General features: G+C 42.2%; 1 protein-coding gene across 1 annotated transcript in view; it reads right to left on the reverse strand.

The window, feature by feature from the left end:
• The window catches only part of odad2 (outer dynein arm docking complex subunit 2), a 58825-nt gene that overhangs the window by 28097 nt on the left and 8112 nt on the right, over nt 1–22616 (reverse strand). The window contains exons 7-11 of the mRNA XM_033638575.2: nt 22092–22208; nt 14703–14920; nt 13987–14136; nt 11295–11448; nt 828–974 (exon numbers count right to left, since the gene is read on the reverse strand). Of these exons, the coding sequence (XP_033494466.1) occupies nt 828–974; nt 11295–11448; nt 13987–14136; nt 14703–14920; nt 22092–22208 (786 nt within the window). The remainder of the gene's footprint in view (nt 1–827; nt 975–11294; nt 11449–13986; nt 14137–14702; nt 14921–22091; nt 22209–22616) is intronic.

Raw genomic sequence — 22616 nt, forward strand, 5'->3', positions numbered from 1 at the left:
ACTGAACCAGCATGGCTACCACAGCATCCTGCAGCGACATGCCATCCCATCCGGTTTGAGTTTAGTTGGACGATCATTTATTTTTCAACAGGACAATGACCCCAAACACACCTCCAGGCTGTGTAAGGGCTATTTGACCAAGAAGGAGAGTGATGGAGTGCTGCGGCAGATGACCTGGCCTCCACAGTCACCGGACCTGAACCCAATCGAGATGGTTTGGGGTGAGCTGGACCGCAGAGTGAAGGCAAAGGGGCCAACAAGTGCTAAACACCTCTGGGAACTCCTTCAAGACTGTTGGAAAACCATTTCAGGTGACTACCTCTTGAAGCTCATGGAGAGAATGCCAAGAGTGTGCAAAGCAGTAATCAGAGCAAAGGGTGGCTATTTTGAAGAAACTAGAATATAAAACATGTTTTCAGTTATTTCACCTTTTTTTGTTAAGTACATAACTCCACATGTGTTCATTCATAGTTTTGATGCCTTCAGTGAGAATCTACAATGTAAATAGTCATGAAAATAAAGAAAACGCATTGAATGAGAAGGTGTGTCCAAACTTTTGGCCTGTACTGTACATCAATATCTAGTAGCCAAACATTCACCCAAATTTCCACTAAAAACAGACAGGACAAAAAGCTGTAATAAAATCAGGTTAAAAAGCACCCACAAGTCATTAGGCACAGTGAAGAATAATTGCTACCCTGTGTCTTTAAAGGCATGCTCTTTACCCAGCAGTAGTGTTTCTGTAACTAAAACACAGGCTGGCACACACGGCCGGCTCTGTTTATGCCTGCAGGCCATCCAGGTCCAGCTTTGGCACAGCTACTCACTTTGCATTTGACTTCATCTGTATCCAGCAAGTTAATGAGGACTTCAAGGCCACCTACATCCCGGATGGCCAGTTGGCACGTCTCCTGCATCAAATTAAAGTCCATCATGGCGCACAGAGTGAGCACAGTGGCCGTCTGGTCGCCTCCCTGAAATAATAATGCCCGACATGAATGAATGAAAAAGGGGAGACAAAAAGGAAGACAGGAGGCGAAAATTAAACATTAGGCAGACATTTGGAAGAGCAGACCCCCCCACCCTCCCTCTCCCTCTGTTGTTTCCCCCCTCGTACCACTCCTGCTGGGGCTGTTTTGTTTATACCACAGCCTGGTAAGTGTTCAGCTTTGTGCTGGTAAACACTGATGGAAAGAAATGATTTGCTAACAGAGCACCAAGCCTCTGACAACAGTGCCAAGCCAGGAACCATTAGGCATTGCCCCCTCGGATGAAAAAGAACACCATTAGCACTAAATGATGAGTTAGCATTTCAAAAGCAGGACATGTTTTGACAGTTGCTATACACACACATATCATTTTAGACCTGCATCCCAGAGATTAGCAACTCAGTAGCTATAACACTTCTAAGTCAACAAGTGCTTTGAGGGGGGAAATCTGTTCTTTGATTTAAAGTCAAGCCCCTCAGCACACATGGGGCAGACAACTGATTAGGGTTTTATTGCCACTTAACTGCAGTAATATGCCAACTACGAAAATAAACAATACACAGATTTAAAATTGGGTATGTGTGGTCAAATCCTGATGTGTGCGGCAGTGCCAGGCCCTGACTGTATTCAACAGTTTTCCAGAAGTGTAGACTCAAGGCACATTACTTGGACTTGAGTCAGACTCCACTCACAAATTTGATGGCTTTAGATTGGACTTAATATACGATATACGTAAGCCCTCTCAATCATCACTTATGACCCACTCTCAGCGTGTGGTAGTGTTTTTATCTGCAGAGACTGCCCTCTGCCTGGATTTTCTTTTCTCCTTCTTTTTCTTCTTCAGCACTCTTTCTTTCAGCACATAGAAGAGGTCAGAGCTTTATAAAAAGGTGTCGACAAGATGCCAGACCGTAAGCAGCAGGCATCCAAGAGACACGGTGCAGAAAAAAAACACAAAAACAGGAAGGTGAAACACCAAACACGAGTGAATCTGGGGATGGCTTTTTTCACTTTCACTGGCGAACATGTTAACAGTCATTATTAAGATTATGTTTTTTGGCTTTTTGCCATTATAGTACAGCTGAAGAATGACAGGAAAGGGGGAGAGGGAATGGATATGACACGCAGCAAAGGGCTGCAGGTTGAAATTGAACCTGGACAACTGTAAAGGGTTCAGTCTTTTGACTTGGTCATGTGCTCTGGGTAGAGACTGAAAGAATGAGATCGTGGATACAAGCAGCCGAAATTAGTTTCCTCCGTGGGGTGTCTGGGCTCAGTCTTAGAGAGAGGGTGAGGAGCTCGGACATCTGGAGGGAGCTAGGAGTAGGGCCGCTGCTCCGTCTTGTTGAAAGAGGACAGTTGAGGTGGTTCCGGCATCTGATCAGGATCCTCCTGGGCGCCTCCTGTTAGAGGTGTTCGGGGCACGTCCCACTGGTAGGAGGCCCCGGGGCAGACCCAGAACATGCTGGAGGGATTACATATCTCATCTGGCCTGGGAATGCCTTGGGGTCCCCCAGGAGGAGCTGGAAAGCGTTGCTAGGGAGAGGGACACCTGGGGTGCTTTGCTCAGCCTGCTGCCCCCGCGATGGATGAAAATGGATGGATGGAAGGATGGATGGATGGATGGATGGATTGATGGATGGATGGATACTTGACATTTTCCCCTAAGCCCAAAGATTAAAAACTGTTATTTAAAAATGGTTACACAAAACAATTAATATCCCTACATTTCCTGAATAGACTAACATTCAAGCCATCTGTTCCCTGTGAGACGACACTTACTTTTCCCGTATCCACTTTGTTTGAACTAATCCAGCAGCATCCAATTGGTTTGAAGGAGAGAACCATGAGGAACTTTTGTTATGTTACGGAGCACCATTTGAAAAAAACTGTATCCAAAGATATATTCATTGGTGTGCAAAAGTTATGTGGTTTGCAGTAAAAAACAAATTGCAGCATGCAAGATGTGCTGGTTGAAAATTACTGACGGAGACATAACAACTTCATCCCAACTTGATTTAACAAGCTTTTGCTCGAGCAAAGGTTCAGCTAGGAAGACAATACTTTTTCATGCTTGGACTGTAACTTTCATCCTCACCCTGTCATTCACTCCTTGCACGCAGCTGTCAGTGTTCAGGGCTGCCATTAACTGTTCTACAGCTGATTCACCATGAAAACGATAGCACAGCGATACACCTTCTCCGTCAGCCTATCATCTCACTGCTCCTCATTTTAAATATGGTTCTTTTTCAGCCGCAGTTATTTCATGCTGCTGCTGTGCGTACCCTCCACTTCCTCATCACCACCTACTCTTCTTGGATGCACCCTCTATTCGCCTCAGCAGTCATCAACCAAATTCATCAGCCACCACCTCCTCCACCAGTGTTTAGACTCCATGGGGGCATTTATCTTGCTGCCGCTCAGATGTCCCACAATCACAAATAACCTCCCTCTGGTGTCTAAATCTTCATTTCATTCTTCTGTCTCTCCTGATTGAAATGAATACAATTTTGAAAAAGCACCCATGTTTTATATATATATTATTACTCTGTTGTTAAAATGGCATTACACTTGTTGAAGAGTGCATTACGACTTGAAGTTTAGGTCTTGGCACTTGAATTGGGAATTGCATGCAAAGACTTGAGACTTATTTGTGACTTGCAAAACAATGACTAGGTCCCATCTTTGCTGTTTTCTCCTAAATTTAGTGTCTAAAATCTTGTCTTTTTTACAGGTTCCCCTCACAATGCATAAATCCACATAATGTCCCAGCTGTGGACGGATGTTGACAGCATTATGGCACTTAAAATACCAGTCTTTGGGTTGGTGCTTTGGGATGGTTGAAATATTGTCCAGTCAGGCAGCAATGGTGTTTTTATATCACCATATTTAGTCTGTATCATACACAGTTGCATAACAAACTTTGTTGACATGCAATGGTTTTGATCACGAGAAGGGTAAAAAAAAAAATAAAAAATCGGTAGTCAGATAAAACAGAAGCTCATGGCACGAAAATGCAACAGTTTGCTGCTGTAACACTAGACCTGCTACACGGCTTTGATATGTGACACTGAAACGTCCAGTCCAAAATCTCCTGGCAAGTGAACAATCAAATATTATTTCTTTTCGCAGTGGTTTGAACATGCCACAGACAGAATTCTCACCGGCTGGATTCAAGGACGCCTCTACTGTTCCAAGCTCCATAAGCCTTTATTAGTTGCACACTTTGCAAACAATTTGAGATGTCAGAGCCATCCTAAATACATTATTTCAACCAAACGTAAGAATGTAACATGTCCTGCTATCAGCTACCCATGTGAGTAGAAAATAGCCCATCACTGCATAGAGGGCTGGGGCAGTAATCGGTTTCATGCAGCTGTTGGAGCGGCCGGCTCATCAGTGCAGGTCTATACCAGAGTCTCAAGTGGCGTTTGATCATGTCTCCCTCACAAAGCAGTGCTCTGACACAGCAGGATAACAGCCACATGTGTTCTCCATATCATGATGCTAGCCTAAATGTGAACCACTTGCCCATTAACAGCAGTGGATCTACTGCTCCCTTTGTCTCCTCCATTCTCACTCTTCAAAGGAGTCGGCAGGCGAGGTTCCTACCTTGTAAAAACAACAAAAAGGCTATGTTTAGGAGTGATCGCTGGGAGAACAGAAAACAGATCATGTGCTTTCATTTTTGTTAGCTTTGGTCTTGAGGTATTGTCGACATTCTTTAAAACATTGACAACATCTGACGATCTTTTATGATGAAAGATCTTTGACTCTGTGAGCATGATAAGGGCAGATGCTTAAAGTGGAACCAATTCAACCACTGTTCTACCTCTGAACAAGAAATTCAAAAAGTAGTTTAATATCTGTGCACTGTCTTGGTGGATATATGTTATCTCTGCATACCTACTGTATGCCATGACCTACTGACTCAGCATTTCAATTATCAATATGTAATACCAATACTAAATTAATTTCATTCTAATATGCATGGTATTAGGAAACATAACCTGCAACGTGTTTCATTTAGTCCTTTAAAAAACCAAATGAAATCTTTACAAGTCTGCTTCATAAACCCGAGGGAGCTTCCACTGCTCAAGACATTTGCTATTGCTAACAGCAGTGATTAATGTATTCATAGATTTCACCGCATGTAAAACAAGACTAATGGTGTGTCTCAAATCACATACTTCCGTTAGTACACTTCCATGTAGTATACTATGTGCACTACAGTATGTGCTCATGGGCGTATTGCGTGAATTTCGACAGGGTAGTGTTGTCTCAAACCAAACACGGCTGTTGTGCACTCAATGGAAATGACAACCGCAAATTAGCTAGTTAGCAAACTAGCATTAGCATTCGCGTTATCGTTCGCGGTACCAAATCATTACAGACTGCTAAATTAACCCAATAAACATACTGCTGGCTTATACCCGACAACAGTATAGTGGTGCTTAGTACAAAAACACATGTATTTGTACAATGCAGCAACGTTCACGGTCGCACAGTCCTCAGCCGCCATTCCAGCTTGAAAAGTGGTCCCTCCCCTTCTGCTACGTAGCCAAGATGGCGACCATTGAGGGCGAGAAGTGTCCATAGTTCCACACTCAACTTCTTGTCCGTTTTGAGTGCACCATCCGGGTACTCATAGTGCACTGCATTTTTCCATACTTGTGTGAACACACTTATGCACTCAAAATATTAAGTGTAAGTACAGAAGTATGCGATTTGAGACAGCATAAGAGTCACCAGCAGCGATGTGAGGCTGTAATGACACATAGCACTGCTATCATCAGCATGCTCACAGTGAAGACGCTAACCTGCTGGTGTTAAGCAGCTATTATTTACTAAATTCACTATCTTAGTTTATCTTGTTAGCATGCTAACATTTGCTAGTTAGGACTAAACACAGATGAGGCTGATGGAAATGTAAGTTGATTTGCTGGGCTAACTGACACTGACCTAGTGATGGAGCTAGATGAAGTGAGTCTGGGACTCACCAAAGTCAGTATGATTCATCCTGAGGGAAACATGGATGTCCAAATATGTACCAAAAATGATTTGCCTGGGAACCAGAAAAATCTGTGAGCTCATGTTTTCTTTGCTCTGACAGATGCGTCACATCTAGCCTCGGCTTTGGACAGATTCCCAGCATTTTGAGATCTGACTGGCCAAGCACAACTGTATTCCTAATATGGGGGCGTGTCACAGATGAAGACTGTACAGAGGAGCCCTGTTGAGGCATTTCTGAAAACAACAAAGATGGCTGCAGCTGATGTGGGACTTGCTGATGCAGCTACTATCGCGCCAGTATTTAACAAACTACTAAAGGAAGAAAAATCAACTGCACTTAAAGCTTTTCTTGAGATGAAAGATTGTTTGCGCTACTTCCGACAGGATTTGGCAAAAGTTTAATACACCACCTCTTAATAAACTAGCTAATCCCTGCATGCTGTAGGCTCTTTACATTGTTTGGTAGCTCAGGCTTTATTTTTGCCCTGCCAAGTCCTTAATGTGCTTTAATTGGATGGTGCTGCTGTGCTCTGGTTAACCATGTACACCGAGCAGACCTGGGATCTCATTTATAAAACTCACATAGGATCCATACTGAAAAATACGTACCAACAAAAGCCAAAAATGGTATGCACCAAAAAATATTCCCCAATTTCCACAATCAGGCTTCCACCTCACCATCTGTGTCGCCAATTTCCTGTCTCCAACATTTTCGTAAGCATGGGTCAAAGTTTCTCCCATCAAGTCTGCTTTTATAGATCACAACCTTTCTATGGGAAGTGGCGTAAGCCTCTTCCAGGCCTCATTTTGTCATATGCAATGTTTATAAAAGAGACCCCAGGTCATTGATCACTACGTGCTTCGTCACATGTTGATAATCCGTTGATAACGCCCCTTGGAATTCGGAAAAGAAATAAGAGGTTCAAGACTAATTTAACGGCACAGCAACATTTTCAGATCAAAATAAAACAGGCTGCAGTGAGAGTCTCTCTCCATGAGATATTCAAAAATAGTAGCTTTGTACATTTAGTCCTTCTCAGGCAAGCTCAGGGGTTTAGTGTTGCTGTAGCCCACAGGAACGACGCTCCGCAACGCTTTTTTTTCTCTGAGTGAGGATTGGGATATATGCCGCTCACATAACCCTGCCGAAATTCATATATATATTAACACTTGAAGATCCACTCATTATTAAAAGTATCTGTCATATAAAAACTAAAGAGTTATCATATAGAATATTCAAGGTGTGTTGAGTGATTCACGTCTTCAACTCATGCATAGAGTAACATTACAAGTAAATGTTCCACCTTAAAAGTTGCCAGCAGTTGGCCCAGTGAATTTTAAGTTTTAAGTTCAAGTTATTGTTTCTCAGGCTCCAGCTGCTGTGAGAGGCAGCAAAACATCCTTTCATTTTATAGATACATTGTAAACCTCTCCACAGTATGAACAGTGGTTACATGAGCCTCAAAACCAGCCACAACTCAGCCCTGAGCAGAGTGACCGTCCGGAAAAAATTAAAAAAAAAAAAAAAAAAAAAAAAAAAAAAAAAAGCGTGCCAAATGTCTACACAAATTTTCATTGAAATCGGTTTGATAGTTATTGAGATGATTAAGTCTAGATCACAGCCTTCCATAGAGCCACGCAGCAGATGTTGATAAAAAACCAAACATATAACTGATAATTCAAAACACCAAGTTAGGAAGAGACGACGGGAAAAACTGCAAGACACCTTAAGCCTCACTGAATATCTAATGACGTGGTATTTGGCAAAAATCTTCCAAAATAGTGATACTTATGCAACTCATGACCTCTACAATAACACCTCTGAGAGAATTTATCACCTTGTCTGGCAGTCGCAGAATTACATAATTAGAAATGGATTTAGAAGAGATTAAGCAGTATGATGGATCAGATTCCATTCATGAGGTGACCTTAAAATCAGTCACTTAAAGATGCTTTACGCATTTTGTCTCTTCCTTTACTGCAGGTGTCTCGGCCTGAGCTGATGCCTTCACACTACTGAATGGAGGTCTTATTCTTGTCTGGTTACTCTGGAGCAGCAGACTGGATTCTGCCTGAGCCACTCCAGGCCTATAAATCACAGCACTAAGCATGTGGGAGTAGGAATGGGGTTAATAGAGCTGTCGATGGTACCCTGTTGACCTCAGGTCCTTTTATTAGTACTGTTTAGTTGTATATATTTTGTACATGAGTGTGTGTTTTCATGCCAGCAGGGGTAAACGTGCATATTGAGTATAAGCGCTCAGACACATAAGAACGTATGTCTGCATTGCTGGACTGGTGACAGGTGGACTCGGGCCACTGCCAGTGCTTCATAAAGCTTAGTGTAAGAGAGAAGTAGCGGGTCTTGGCAGAGGTCGAGCTATAGAGGATGCATGAGGTTTCATACTTCTCTGCAGTCTCCAGTAGACTTAGAAGGGAGGCTACTAATGACAAGAACAAACCCAATCTCCTGCTCCACTATGGGAAAGGTACTGTAGGGATAGCATGAATGATTACTGGTTGTTTCTCGCTTCATATTTGACATAGGATCTCCTATAACATAAAACTTGATCACTTAATAGGCCTTTCTATCATAAAATGAGCACAGTGCACGCTGAGCAAACGTCTAGTCGGGGCTTGGAGTTGAAAGTTGCTTAGCTCATGAGAATGAAATGATGCAATTATTCTTGTAAGTAAATTCCAGATTAGACATGCTGTAAATGCATTACAGGCACTAAAAAATAAATGTCTTAATTAAGTGCTGTAGTTATTATACAAAAAAGCTTTAAAATGCTTAACCACTTAGAACATAATTAGCTACAAAACGCTTCTGTTGAGAAAATTAGGCGATACTGGCTCCTGTACACTGGAGACAAGATTAGTTTTAGTGTGGCAATTAGCAGAATGGTTCTCATGAGAGAGGAGCAGGGCAGTAGTACTGTGACTGCCCAGCAGAGGGGGAGCAACATTAATGAGGGCTAAACACAATACCATGTGCGTCAAGGACCCAGCAAAGCTTGTTAATCTGCAGCACTTTTACTTTCCAGATAAATTTTAAGTTACAGAAAACACCGTTTTAAAGCAAAGGAGAAAATCTGCAGTGATAGTGACACTTTCTAAAAGACATCTGGTGAATTATTTCATAGTGACTGTTCAGAGGAGATGAGGAAAAGCCATCTGCTCAGTCAAAAAAAAAAAGAAATGATGTTTATTGCAACAACTAAATTATGAAAATGTTTACAACACTTGATATTGGCATGTTTATCAGTTAACTAGTAACATATTGTGTATCAGACACAATATTTACATCTGTGAAAATATGAAAATTGTTTTATGTTTAGAGAGCCACGGGCACACCTAACCGATAGCAGCTGGAGAATTTTGTCTTTATTTAAACTGAGACAAAATACGCATATGACATTTACTGGCCTTGTTGCTTAACTTGTGAGGTTATTCAGTCCTGACTAGTAAAAGCTGTGATTTAGCTTGTTTCCAGTCTGGTTTAATGAAGGCCTGTATGTTGTGAATATAAATTTACAGAATACTTTAACTGTGGCCCTGATGCCTTACAGACTGGAGTAAGGAAGGTGAAATATGTTAAAATTAGTTTTCCATGTCAGTGTGTTGAAGACGTACATACAACCTCATGCTTGCGAGACACAGACTGAAATCTACACGCTGGATTTTAAAGGCACAGATCTCCAGTCATAGTAGTATAAAAACAAACACATCGCAACCCTAGGTAAATATCCCTACATAAATATCATTAAAACACAAAACAGAACATCCATGTGTCGCTTTCTGAGAGTGTTAAACTTCCTAGAGTACAAGCGGCTGTCTATAGTGCAGGGGAAAGGGGGGGGGAAAAGATCTCCTCCTAAAATAAAACAGATATTTAACTTGGCTCATGGTAAGTTTCAGCGTCTGATGGTAATGATATTATAAAATGACTACTGGACAAACCCCATAAATAACTGCGCTGTGTGGTTTCCAGACAGATAGAAAGCTGGGACATGTTGGTTGCTGCAGTGCTGCATCTTGTTGAAAAGAGAACACACACACCAACCTAAAGCTCGCACCGCAACCCCGCTGAAAAAGCACAAAATATACAAACCAGTGAGGATTTTTTTGTGTTTGAATTTGCCTCTTTCATATCATTTACATCTTCTTTTTTCCTCTCTGGAAAGGAGTTGCAGCCTGCTTTCAGAGGGGGAATTTCCTTCCATTATATTCTATTTTGCTAAGCTAAAAATATCTACCAAGAGTTGAACTTCACAGCAGTGTTTTCTATAAAAGATTTACTCGGTTGCACCAAGCCGCAGAACAGAAATCTGGTAGTGATATCAAGAAATCCCAAACTGTATTAAAATATGTAATATCGACCATTACAACACACTGAAATAACATTAACCACTTTTATTTTCTTTAAGTTGAAGCATCATTTAAGGTATTTTTACAGTTAAATAAATGACGACAGGTTTGCAACGTGCAAAAAAACAGATTCCTGTCAGAATAAAGTAAACGCAGTCTGTTTTAATGTAATCTGTCTGAATGATACTGTCCAGATAAATAGATAATAGGGACCACTGAGTGAGGCAGGGTAATCTCTGAAGTCAAGTGGTCGGAGCTATTCCCAGCCAGTCTGGGTCATTGGCGTTTCTATCTTCTTTTTCTTTCCCTTCCATGTTTTGACACATTAATATTCACCATATGCCCTGTCAGACCTATCACTGGCGCGCTTCATTTTTGTGCTTCTGCGGTGTGGGCAAACAGCGCGTACAGCTGCTGCCGTCAGACAGCTCTTTCCCCTGTGCCTTGGCTCACATGTGCAACCAAACAGGCCTGTGTCAGAAACCAGGAATCCATGAGCTGAGCCAACCACTTCAATGAGCATCTTCCTACAGAGCGCTGCTTCAAATATACATACTTCATTTAACCTGACACCCTCTTCTTCAGTGAGTGGCACCTTGATATGACTGAGGCAAGGTGGGACAGGTGGGATTATTTGATTGGAAAATGACCCTTTAAGATACCAGCTATCCTCCTGCACCTCCATGACTAATAATATTTTCCACTCATTGAGATTCTGAAGAAGTTTTTGAAATTTGAATACTGACTCAGGACAGCATCAAAATTCTTGAACAGATGACAGGAAAAGAGCATGGACTTTATTGTTTCCTGTCAGTAGTGGCCTGCTTTCACTTGCAGTAGCACAGCTCGCTGTACAAATCGCTATTTTGGGGTGAAATCCTTCTGAGGAAGGAAACGGTGTGTAAGGTAATGTTCCCATACCTTGAGGTACTTGACCAGTTTCTGGATCTGCCAGTATTCAGAAGGCAGGTCTGTGTTACTCTCCTGACGGCGCTCTGGCTGCTCCTCCTCCTCCTCACTCTCAGATGAACTCTCACTGAAAGCGTCCGCTGGCATGGATCCTGCCGGGGTCTTACTGAACAAAAAAAAAAGGAGCAGATAACGCTGCACTTTTGACCACTGATAAGAATCCATAGAGGTGTGGGAGAGTGTAGCAACTAGACAATACACAGACAGACAAAGGGATAGAATTTAATATCGTGAAATCTCTTTTCCGTTGTTTTAAATGGAAAAACAGCATGGTCATCCCACACAAGGAGACCCATTAAGGATTTTGAACTGCAAGTGTCAAGTTTGAACTTCCTCAGAATCTCGGCAGCAGGAAAATACAGATTGGAATAATGTCACAGGAGGACTGGAGTGGTCATCATATACAGAGTTAAGACTCTTGCAAGGCTATTGATGCAAACAGAAATGCAGATGGCTTTTTAAAGTTGCTCGGGCCACTTGGATAACTGTATCATGAAAATTGGGCACTGTGGAGCAATGAAATTTGGTACATATTCAAATGGGGCCGCTGAGAGACAGTTCCCATGTACATACAGATAGCATTTCCAGGGGAGCGTATTATCAGACGGAGCCAGCCGATATGAGGGAGTGTTTTCCAGGAAGCAACATGATAAACAGAACAAGACCTTCACAAAGCTTCCAGGCCTACACTCTGTCCTGGGTGGTGTGCAGTCATGACTGTGACTGAGTGAATGCGCCCTGGGGTCTTTATTGCATGTACACTGACTGATGAGCAGCAAAGGATGCTATCGGTGCTAACAGTGGCTAGTGTCAATTTATGATGCGAGCGGTCTGTATACATTGGCAGGTGCACGTTTGGAGAGCGCTGAGGAGCCGGAGCTGCCAAGAGCCAGAGGAGGAAAAAGCTTTCATGAAGGTTCTTGTTCAGGACAATGGCTGATATATTTTCAGGTTAGATTCTCCATCAGTGGTGCCCCAGAAATTTTTCATAGGGATGACCAGATTGAGTCACTGAAAATCTTGAGGAGGCAAACCAAAACCAAAAAGCATAACTGAATTTCAGGAATTTCATTATGCTATTGAAGTATATAGCCTAGTTGAAACATTTATGGGAGCGGAGTCCAGAGTGCGGCCTCTGTTTTTTCACCTCTTTGAAAATGGCCACGCCAGTTGTTCACTCATCAAAATTTAGCCTAACTTTGGAGCATTATTTAGCCCCCTTCCCCACATGCTATGCCGACATGGTTGCATGACAGCTCCCTGAAAGTGAAGCCAAAACATCGCGATTCCCTCCACCAATTGGCTGGCTGCAGTGTAGGTCATAAACTCCACCCCCTTTGTGTTAGCAGACATGGGCCGAATAATTTTTTCCCAAAGATGGTTCCTGTCACTGTAGGGAGTTCTTATCACACTGATGTATGTTCAAGTGTATTTTCAGAATGGTTTTAATCAGTTATTTAATGCTATAAGAAGGGGTTTCGACGTCATGATGGACAGCTGTGTGTGCCAACAGTTGTGCCCATGATAAATGGCGCTGGTCGAAATTAGTCAAACAGCCATATTGGTGGGATTCAATACCATGGAGATCTCTACTGTGCAGACTCTCCATTGGAATCACCAACTTAAGACAGCAGTGCCTGTATCCGGGATAGTTTGGCTTCATTTTTGTACAGTGAGAGGAAGTAGAGACGTGTCATCTATCTTTACACACAGTCTATGGTTGGTACCAACGTGTGCCTCTGGGCCTGTGTCCACATGGCATTTTCCTTCTCTGGCATAATTTTTCAATTTTTCCCAATAAGGAGAAAGTGTATGTGGCCCCATGCAGACACCTAGAGAAAATGTGCCACAGCAGCATCTTTTTTTGGAGTGCTTCGCCTTTTTTGTGCAGCTGCTCCGAGCACTTCTTTTTTTGGGGCACTTATACTTTATTAGATAGGAAAATTCTAGCATCAAATGGGAAGAGAGGGAGAGGATGACACGCAACAAGGGGCTGGAGTTGGAATCGAACCCATGGCAACTGCAGCAAGGACATAGCCTTTGTACAGGGGGCGCCTGCTCTCCCAGGTTGCTAGTGGGCACTTCTACTGCTGCTTCTTTAGCTAGGCTACTGTCTACTGTCACAACAAACACAGAAAAGCTCATTTTGTGGGAGCAGATCGGACAGCAGACACAGGATGTTGTTGGTGACGCTGTGCTTTTATCACTGTACAGTTGTAAGTTGTTATTAACTGTGTAGTCAACCCTCTATTAATGTAACGTTACATTAACTACCTAGCTAACGTTAGTGTCAAGATATTGTCATAGAAACATACTCATTCGAAGTACATCATTTAAAAAAAGCGCTGGGATGTAGTTTTCCCCAGCGTCCTGCCACCACTTTTCTGCTGAAGAAAAACTCTATGTGGACACACCCAAAGGTTGTCAATTTCACACAATGCACTAGCTTAAGAAACACAGTAATATCAGCCTCCAGATATCTAAGCGGGGGGTGGGGGGTGGAGCATTTTTATTTCTTGGGGTCACCACTGGTAAAACTGCATTTTGCTCTCTTATCAGTGCTAAATCTTAGATAGGTTACTTCCCCAGCAGAAAAAGGAAATATCCCTTATATCACAAACGCCACCTGATCTGGGACACTTACGTTTTCTGGGAGGACAGGCGTCCAGGTAAAGAGGACACAGAGAATTCTGCTTTCATCTTGCTCTTGGCTCCTGGTCCCAGCTTTTTCTTCTGTACTTCACCAGACTTCTTCTCTCCAGAGCTCTTACTGGGCTTCTTTTCCTCTGTTTTACTATAATGATGTGAAATAAGAGTCATTATGCCTGCTTCTATTTTGAAAACGGTTATTTTTCTAACATAATCATTATTTAACAATTTGAGACAAGGGGTTCAGCGGGCATTTTTTTTAAGCAATTGGGATACTTTTATCTTGAGCCAGTTTCTCCTCAAATGGGTATAGTTATCACAAGGTACAGCTGCAACAGCTCAGCCCTTGCTAGATCTATTTATCAATCAAAGACCATATGTGACAGATCTTTTGGGGATTTTTTTCTAAGACTTTTTCCCAACGTCTCTGTCAGTAATTGAGCAAAAGGTTTTCCACACTGTGAACGTATCCATTAACTCAGATCATTGTGTAATCAGGAATATTTGCACTTGCTCTAAAATTTATAAACCATATAACCATCTCTTTATAATGTGCGACTGCTGGCAGACACGCTGAGCACATGTGACGAAGGCTTGGCACCGCCGTCATCTAGAGCTCATCTCCTCAGTGAAAGGGATCCCCATCATGCACAGTATGCGGTAGCCTGAAGATATTTCAGGACACATCTTACGAGAGGAATCATCACATACCCACATGGAGACACGAGACCGAGATTCTTCCATCTCGGACATGGCTCATATTTCTTCTCGCCGCCTGCCTTGTTCGGCGTATGCTGTTGCCTCGCCTTCTCATGCACATTCTTTTCCTGTTGCTCGTAAGACCTCTGGGGTTGGCCTTGTTCCTCTGCATCAACCGATTCCACATGCTGGATCTTTTGTGTTGATGGAAGTTCTTGAACTGCAAAATCCTGTTGGTAAGTGGAAAAAGACAAAGACTGGAGAGTGAGGAAAAAACTCTTTCAGAGAAATATACAATAAATTTCATTTATAAAACTGTATGTACTCAGGTTGTAAATTTCTCCAAACGATGCTTATTAAAGGAACACTGTCTAAGATTCAGAGAGATTTAGTGGCATCTAGTGGTGAGGACTGCAGATGGCAACTAGCTGAAACTTCTCCCGGTAAGAATTCCTCCAGTGTTCATTGTTCAGGAGGTTTTTACCAGGAGTCTAATTATGAGCAGAGGTCCCGTCCTCTCCAAAACAAACACACCAAGTGATTAAAACTGATAACAACACTGAATAAAGCAGTTTTATGTTACATATCAGTGTTTCTCCGAACCCATTACCCAGCACCTGCGAAGGTGTGCTCACCTTTTTCGCTAAAAACTTAAAATCCAGGGGCCGTATTCACAGAAATTCTGAAAATACTCTCAGAGAGCTCCTCAGTTAGCATGAAAAACTTTAGTAAGGAGTCCTAGCTTAGGAAAGCACTGAGAGAATTCTGGGCAAGAAAGAGACAGAAACTTTTACCTTGGTGTGGAAGTGTGATTGACCCTGTTTCTAGGTATGATGCATGCGTTCAACAGATGTGATTGGTTGTCAGAGACAGGCCCTTTTGTGAACCTGCAAGGTGCCGACACCCAGTGGAAATGAACTGAGCTGCATCACAATATGAGGCTGTGAAAGTGTTGTCATTGTTTGCGTGATCACTGCTGGTGGATTGTGGCGACAGACTCAAGTCTTCACTGCTGCACTGTTGCTGCACGGCACCTTTTTCCAGTTTTCCAAATATCTAAATGTTGTCATCATTTTGTCTCTGGTGTTCTAGCTTTTTACCGGAAGCTAAATTATCCGCAGAGGTCTCTTCCTCTCCAAAACAAATGGAGCCATTGATTTAAACCGGTAAAAACACTGAATAAAGCAGTTTCATGTAAGAGTCAGTCGGGGAGGGGCTTTGAATTATATTGGCTGACACAAAAACACAAATGCCCCTATCTAGAGCCTGTGTATGATTTGTTCCCTACGGATTACTGGAGAAACATGATGTTGCAACACAGCAATTTCCATGGACGAGAACCCACTCCCTATGTAGATACAAACAGCTCATTCTATCGGTAACAAAAACACAACAACTCTTATTTTCAGGTGATTATACACAAAGGAAAACATACTTTCCACTCCATTTCTGCCCATATACCACTCTAAATCCTACACACTGGACCTTTAAAAAAAGTCATTTTGATTTTCACTTGTGCTTCTTGTGAGGCTGAACCATATTTTCCACCCACCATCTGACACGATGCCTCCCTCTTCATTATTAGAGACACATTACATATTAACGGCTGACAAAGTGTTGGCCGTTTCACTCTGAGAAGAAGCATATAAAAACTACAGAGCAGTATCAGTGACACATATAAAACATAAAATTCATATAAAAGCTCTTTCGCAACAATACGCAGACCTGCATAACAATTCAGTCTTTATTGAGGTTTTGGAATAAAATAACACTTTCCCAATGCTTTATACAGAAGAGGTCCCCCTCCATTAATTGGCTGAACACTATCAAAAACTTTATTGTTTCTATACATTTCTCCACCTAAAACCTTGCAGCTTGGCACAGACAAAGTAACGCCTTTGTGTCACTGTTATTCAGTTATGATTTTTTTTTTCTGACGTTTTGAAGGTCTTATACCAAACTTTACAACCTATACACGAATGCCAATAAGACACATATGAATGGTTTGCAGGCAGGAGAATTTTTAATCACAGACACCTGCTCTGCAGAAATAGCTCAGACTGTCATTGGTTGTTAGGAGCTCAACATTTTAAAAGGCAGGGAAAAAGAATTAAGATGTATTTGTATGGCTTGTGTTCACGCACAAGTCGGAGCCAAGCATGCCCAATCGCTTTTCCAAAGACTTGTTTTTCATAAAACACAAAGTGACCTGCTATTGGAAACATACAAGTCAATTCACCCAACCACAGACCCACAGTCTGACTTTATTAGGCTAACCAACTTTCTTTAATTCTATTATATGTGAAATGGACAAAGTCCATGTGCTTACACAGAAGGGAACACTCCACATTCTTTGACATGCCACAGTATAAAGTCCTATTACAGGTGCCTCTCTGCATCTGAAAACACTACAGCTCTGGAGACGAATGCTGCGTTAAGCCGAGCTGACGCCTGCAGTTCTAAACTTGTTATAGCAGGTGACATTCAATCATTAGCATTTTTCATTTCTTCATTTGACTACTAAAACCTAAACTCAAACTATTTACATGTGTTTGTGGTAGACGTGTATCTAATGACTTGTTCCATACTGATGGAAAATCAGCAGGGCAGCAAATCTGCAGCCATTGGCCATAAAACATCTGTCAGTGGCAAGATTCAAAAGTCTGTACTGACTGATTATGACAGTGAGGCGGTCTATATTAATTTCAGGATGTGAAGAACGAAAACAAATCTACAACGCAGGGAGTTTTTGCTCTTCAGCGAGTGTCTTGTGCATGCAAACACACCGCATGTCCAATTTCCAATCACGCTGTGATGTCAAAATGAATCCACAACACTGAACAGAGAAGGCGAGTCTGCTTCCTCCCCGTGTTGCAGCCCCCGTCTCCTTTGGCTGCCTCTGCTCATTTGATTGAGGCTGTCTAATCTAATAGAACTGTTAAAAAAGACCTGCTTCCTCACTTTGGAAACGAGCAGATATGTTTGGAGATTAGGTGTTGTTATCTTTGGCTATCGCCTTGCAAGTTTGGGCTCTCTGAGTTGCAATCAGGGAACTGAGCCGGAGCTATGCGAGATTGTGTTTCTGACAGACACCGCTGCTATTGCTCTCTCAAATTAAAACTGGAATGGATCATGTCCACAAGAATGACTGCAATTACTTAATATCTCAGACACAGGATGCATATTGCGCCATTTGATTGCTGTCGTCAGCAATCAATCAAATGAATTTCAAAGCAATGCGTTTTTAAGCTGACCCCGTCATATGAAGGTGATTAGCTCAAGTAGAGGCAGAGAGAAAATATTCAGTGGTGAGAGTGAAACAAAAGTTACAGGACACTGCGAGGCACATATCAAAGGAGTTAAAGAATCCAGAAGAAAAAGACCTTGACAATGATTTGTGCCTCCACAAATTGGTTCACAGCAATTTTTACTGTGGATGTCCATCATTTTTAGATCTTTCAGACTCGCAGCATCACTCTTCACACAGGACTCGTAAAACATAAAAGCCTGAATGTCTTTTTTTAACACACTTCAGCTTGGCACTACTCATTGGTTTATTAAAGTCTTCACTAACCCCACTCCAGCTTACTGCAGCACCTTTAGATCTATCACCAACTGTAAAGAAGTCACACACACCAGTAACAGCTTCACAGATAAAACACAAGTGCTGTTCTATTGTGTGCGCTATTTGATTTTATTTTAACAACGGTAAAGGGAAGAACCACCTAAATTATGAATTCCAATATGTTATTCCCATGACCTAGGACAGTTTAATCGATATTTTTTAGCATGTGCTTCTTTCTTTCAAGGCCAGAAACCAGAGAAGTGGGTTTCAAACTTGTGATGTCATTAAGTATGTACCTCTGTACCTTTTTATTTCATTCCCAAATTAACTTTATTTGAATGTAGTGTTCTCAGTTCTAAAACAGAATCACAAATTTGAGTTTTGGCACTGTAGTTTTTGGATTTGGGATCAATTTGTTAATGTTTACTAATATGTTTGGACTGTCTTAGTCCATAAAAGTAACATGTATTAATTTTGAAAGTGGGCGTAGTTCCCCTTTCAAAAAGTTCTGTATGCTTCTGCATACACCCGACACAACATGCACGTTGCTGTGTGCCCCTCATAGTTCTGCGTCCTGTTGGTCTAATGTGAGAAGTATACTTGCTGCAGACACCACGTGCACGTACACATCACAGCTGCCATGCATATTTTGCGGTCGTTTGGCACGTAGGCCGCTCACTTTGACGCGAGTTAACCCTATGGGCCCTAGGCGTTTTTGGGGTATTTTTACTGCCTTTACTTCTAAGCTCATATCACAGTCATTATAAAGGCTACATACACATGCTATATCTTGTTTTTTTCAGGACAATCTGGGCTAACCAGATTTGCCATCATTCCATGTCCTTCTATGTGCCTGTATTTTATATTAATTTTTATATCAATGAAAAAAACAAATCCGTGTGCCTAATTTCTTACATTTTTACATGTATCTCACCATAGCAAGTTGGAAAATGACATATTCTGCCATATATGAAGAGGGGAGACTCTCTGGAATCTGGCAATATAAGAACCATGATGCTGGGACATTCTGTCACTTCACAGCTGTCCAAAACATGTGGTTTGTGCCAGGCGGACATGATTGCCAGTATTTTTTCATTATTGCAAGAAATTCCATTGACTCATTCACAAGTCAAAAATGTGTTTTATCTTAAAGAAACATGCAATATTTACATCTAAGATCATAGAAAAATAGTCAACCAAGTGCAATGATGTCCTCCAAGATAATATTTGCCACTTTGTTTGCAGTAAACAAAGTTTGTTGTTGTTTTTCAGTTTCAGTTATATATTGGGGGGCATTTTGGGCATTGGGGGGAACACATGTCCCCCTCAATGTATATGGTGACTACGGCCCTGTCATGCATGCATAATTAGGCTGCTGGGTGCGCAAAGGTGAAGTGGCTGGTCTTCTCATACAAAGTTTTATGGAGTGTCAACTGGACAATATGGAGATATTTGCATCTTGAAAGCCGGACTACAAATGTGGATAGACAGGGAGAAACACACGCAAGCCTAAGACGTGGTAAGATACGATATTCCTCACTATATGAAGTGAGTAATGTGTGTGCAGAGCTGTATGAAAGCTCTGTTATACATAATTTTAGTGTAAATTTATCATTTTTTTTCGCCGTGAAAACATTGGACTACTGACAAGTTCTTGGCCTTGTCAGAAAGCTACAATTTCGCTGTTTCACGTGATATGCGTGGCTTATCGCTATAACGCACGGTCGCGGAGAAAATCAATAGAGAAGAACAGGTGTGAATTTGGACGCACTATGCGTCGTTCGGGCCCATAGGGTTAAAGTGACGCGTGCGTGAGATGCAATATTGACATGAACACTAGAGGCGCTCGTGTGAAGTAGACCTCTAGAGACCGTGAACATGAGGTCGGGCTGCACAAACTATCTCCGATGGCGGCGGAGATAACGCCTTTTCCTCTGCCGAGATCTTAAAAGACATAAAATTATAATCTCCTCTTCATTGAGAGTATCCATGTTTGTGTATAGCCTACTACATCCGGAAATACAGTGTCATCGCCTTCTTCGCTTTTCACGACCTCTGTGTCTGAGTGCTGTGGTCTGCCCCTAGCGGAGACCACCAGTATCAGGGCTTTTGGCTGCGTCGACGAACAACCGTGCTGCAGCAAGCATACACACAGGCGCAGCACACTACGTACGGGTACGTTTGGCCACGCAGCCAGTATACTTGTGCCCTAAGTCGCCATGCAATTCCCCGCCAAAGCGCTTGGGGGCGTGGTGTTCTTTTATATACCTACCTAGACTCTGTGACGTCTATGGTCGTTGCTCGTTCATTGTTTGTTTATCTTCCAACTTTGCTCTAGTCACAGTGAAGATGACGACCGAGAGAGAAAGACTGTTGCTGGAGCTCGAAATGATAGACAATGAACAACAAATGCTCTTATTACAAAAACAAAAACAATGACAATGGAGACTTTTGAAAATGGCGGTGTTGTGGTACTGCAGCAGGAAGTGAAACCTTGTGAAATGCCGGAAATGATGTAGTTTGAAGGACCAATCGTAGCTCTTGCGGTCTGTGTTGGGTCTGCGTTGCCCAACGCGCGGTTACAATTTTTTGGAGGTGCACGTCCCGTCTCTGCGTCGGTCACAGAGGGACGCAACGCCTCTGCAAAGCCCTCTGCGTCGTAGGTACACAGAAGCATAAACCTTGCTTAAGGCTCTGTTCCAAATCACCTGATTCATTACATCTGACATTTTTGAATCATCAACACTCTGCGTCTCCACTGAGAAATCTCGATGGTTATTTTTGCAACTATAAAATGAGGTGCATGGCATTGTGGGATTGTTAACAAAAAGTATTAGTATATGTCATGGATGCAACTTGAATTTTTGAGGGCATGATATGGTGCATACATTTCACACTCAGAATTCAGCCAACCAAATTAAATTATGGAGAGTTAATATGTTCAGTGCACCACATTGTAAGCAGGAAGTGATTTTGTACACGTCGTACACACAAATGTACAGTAATCTATTCGAATCGGCCGTAGGTGTGAATCTGAGTGTGAGCTGACATTTTCATCTATAGAGCCAGGCTGCTAGCGTGGCTAAGAAAAAAAGTTTCAGCATTATTGGATGTTAAAGACAACTAGCAATGCACATCAGTGAATGTGCAAATAAATCCCACCATCGAAAATCTCTGTAATTACTGCCCCCCTCTTTTATGAGATAGGGCCAATGTCCAGGGCAGGCAGTGAGCAGCAATTGGCTTATAAATGCTTTGATGAGCCTGTGATGATGATGATGCCACATTTTCCAACAAACATCAGTGTGAGTGAGAAAAAAGAGATCATATTTTTAAATGATTAACAGATTTTCGGGTGCAGCTGGAATCTATTATTGAGGCGATTTGTTATGTCGTCAAATTACTAAAGCAGGAAATAGCACTACTGAATAAATCACGCGCATTTGAATGTCTGGGAATGAGTGTGTGCCTGTGTGCGTGTGTGTGCGTGTGTCTGTTGAGGGGGTGGGTGGTGGGAGGGATGGGGCTGTGCTGTTTTGATGTTGGAACACAGAGGAGGTCGGCTTCAGAAATTTTTCAACACAGTGACAACCAGACACTAGCTCACTAGTGTGGAGCAGCACAGACACTGATTACACAATCCTAACTCTGTTTATGCACATGAGTCACACAGCATCAGGGATCAAATCAAAGGTTTAGAGAGAAGGACCTTGTTCGTGGGACAAAGAGGCATTTCAACACCCACACATTCCTGCTTTGAGAGCTAAAATTCAAGGCTACGAAAGGGAGGTCTTAATGTGTTGATGATAATTGCATCTGCCTGTGTCCCACTGTACCTGCTTGTTTATGTTCTCGGCAAAATGTGGAGATCTGCTCTTCAGAAGAGTTACCAGGTCTTTGTACGTATCGCTTGTTCGCTCGTAGCAGTTCTCCTCCCCCTCCTGTTTTATGCCCTGTGAAAACAACGTTAAAAAACAGCTTCATTAATTCTCAAAACCACAATTATAATGTGACCCACATGTCAGCTGGAATAGCTGAGGTTAGAGAGCTCAGAGTGTCTCCAGGCAGCCTCCAAGAGGAAGTGTAAAACCATGTAAACCACTAAATTAGGTTTAAGACACTGCTGCTCTTTCATTTGCATCGGTGTCGCCCAGTTGTTCTAAGGTTGGAGATTTTTCACCTTGGCTGAAACATTTCCAGGTGAAGAAACAGAGGCAGGAAACCTACGGCTTCAGCAGTGTCAGTGAGAGAGTGAAAGGTGCTGCAGCACGCAGAATCCTCTCTCAGAAATGATTGCAAACACATTCAGAGGGATTCCTGGTATTTGAAGCTCTCTGTGCAGTGGTACACTGATGGACCTC

This window comes from Epinephelus lanceolatus, chromosome 20, assembly GCF_041903045.1.
Source record: "Epinephelus lanceolatus isolate andai-2023 chromosome 20, ASM4190304v1, whole genome shotgun sequence".
Taxonomy (NCBI): domain Eukaryota; kingdom Metazoa; phylum Chordata; class Actinopteri; order Perciformes; family Serranidae; genus Epinephelus; species Epinephelus lanceolatus.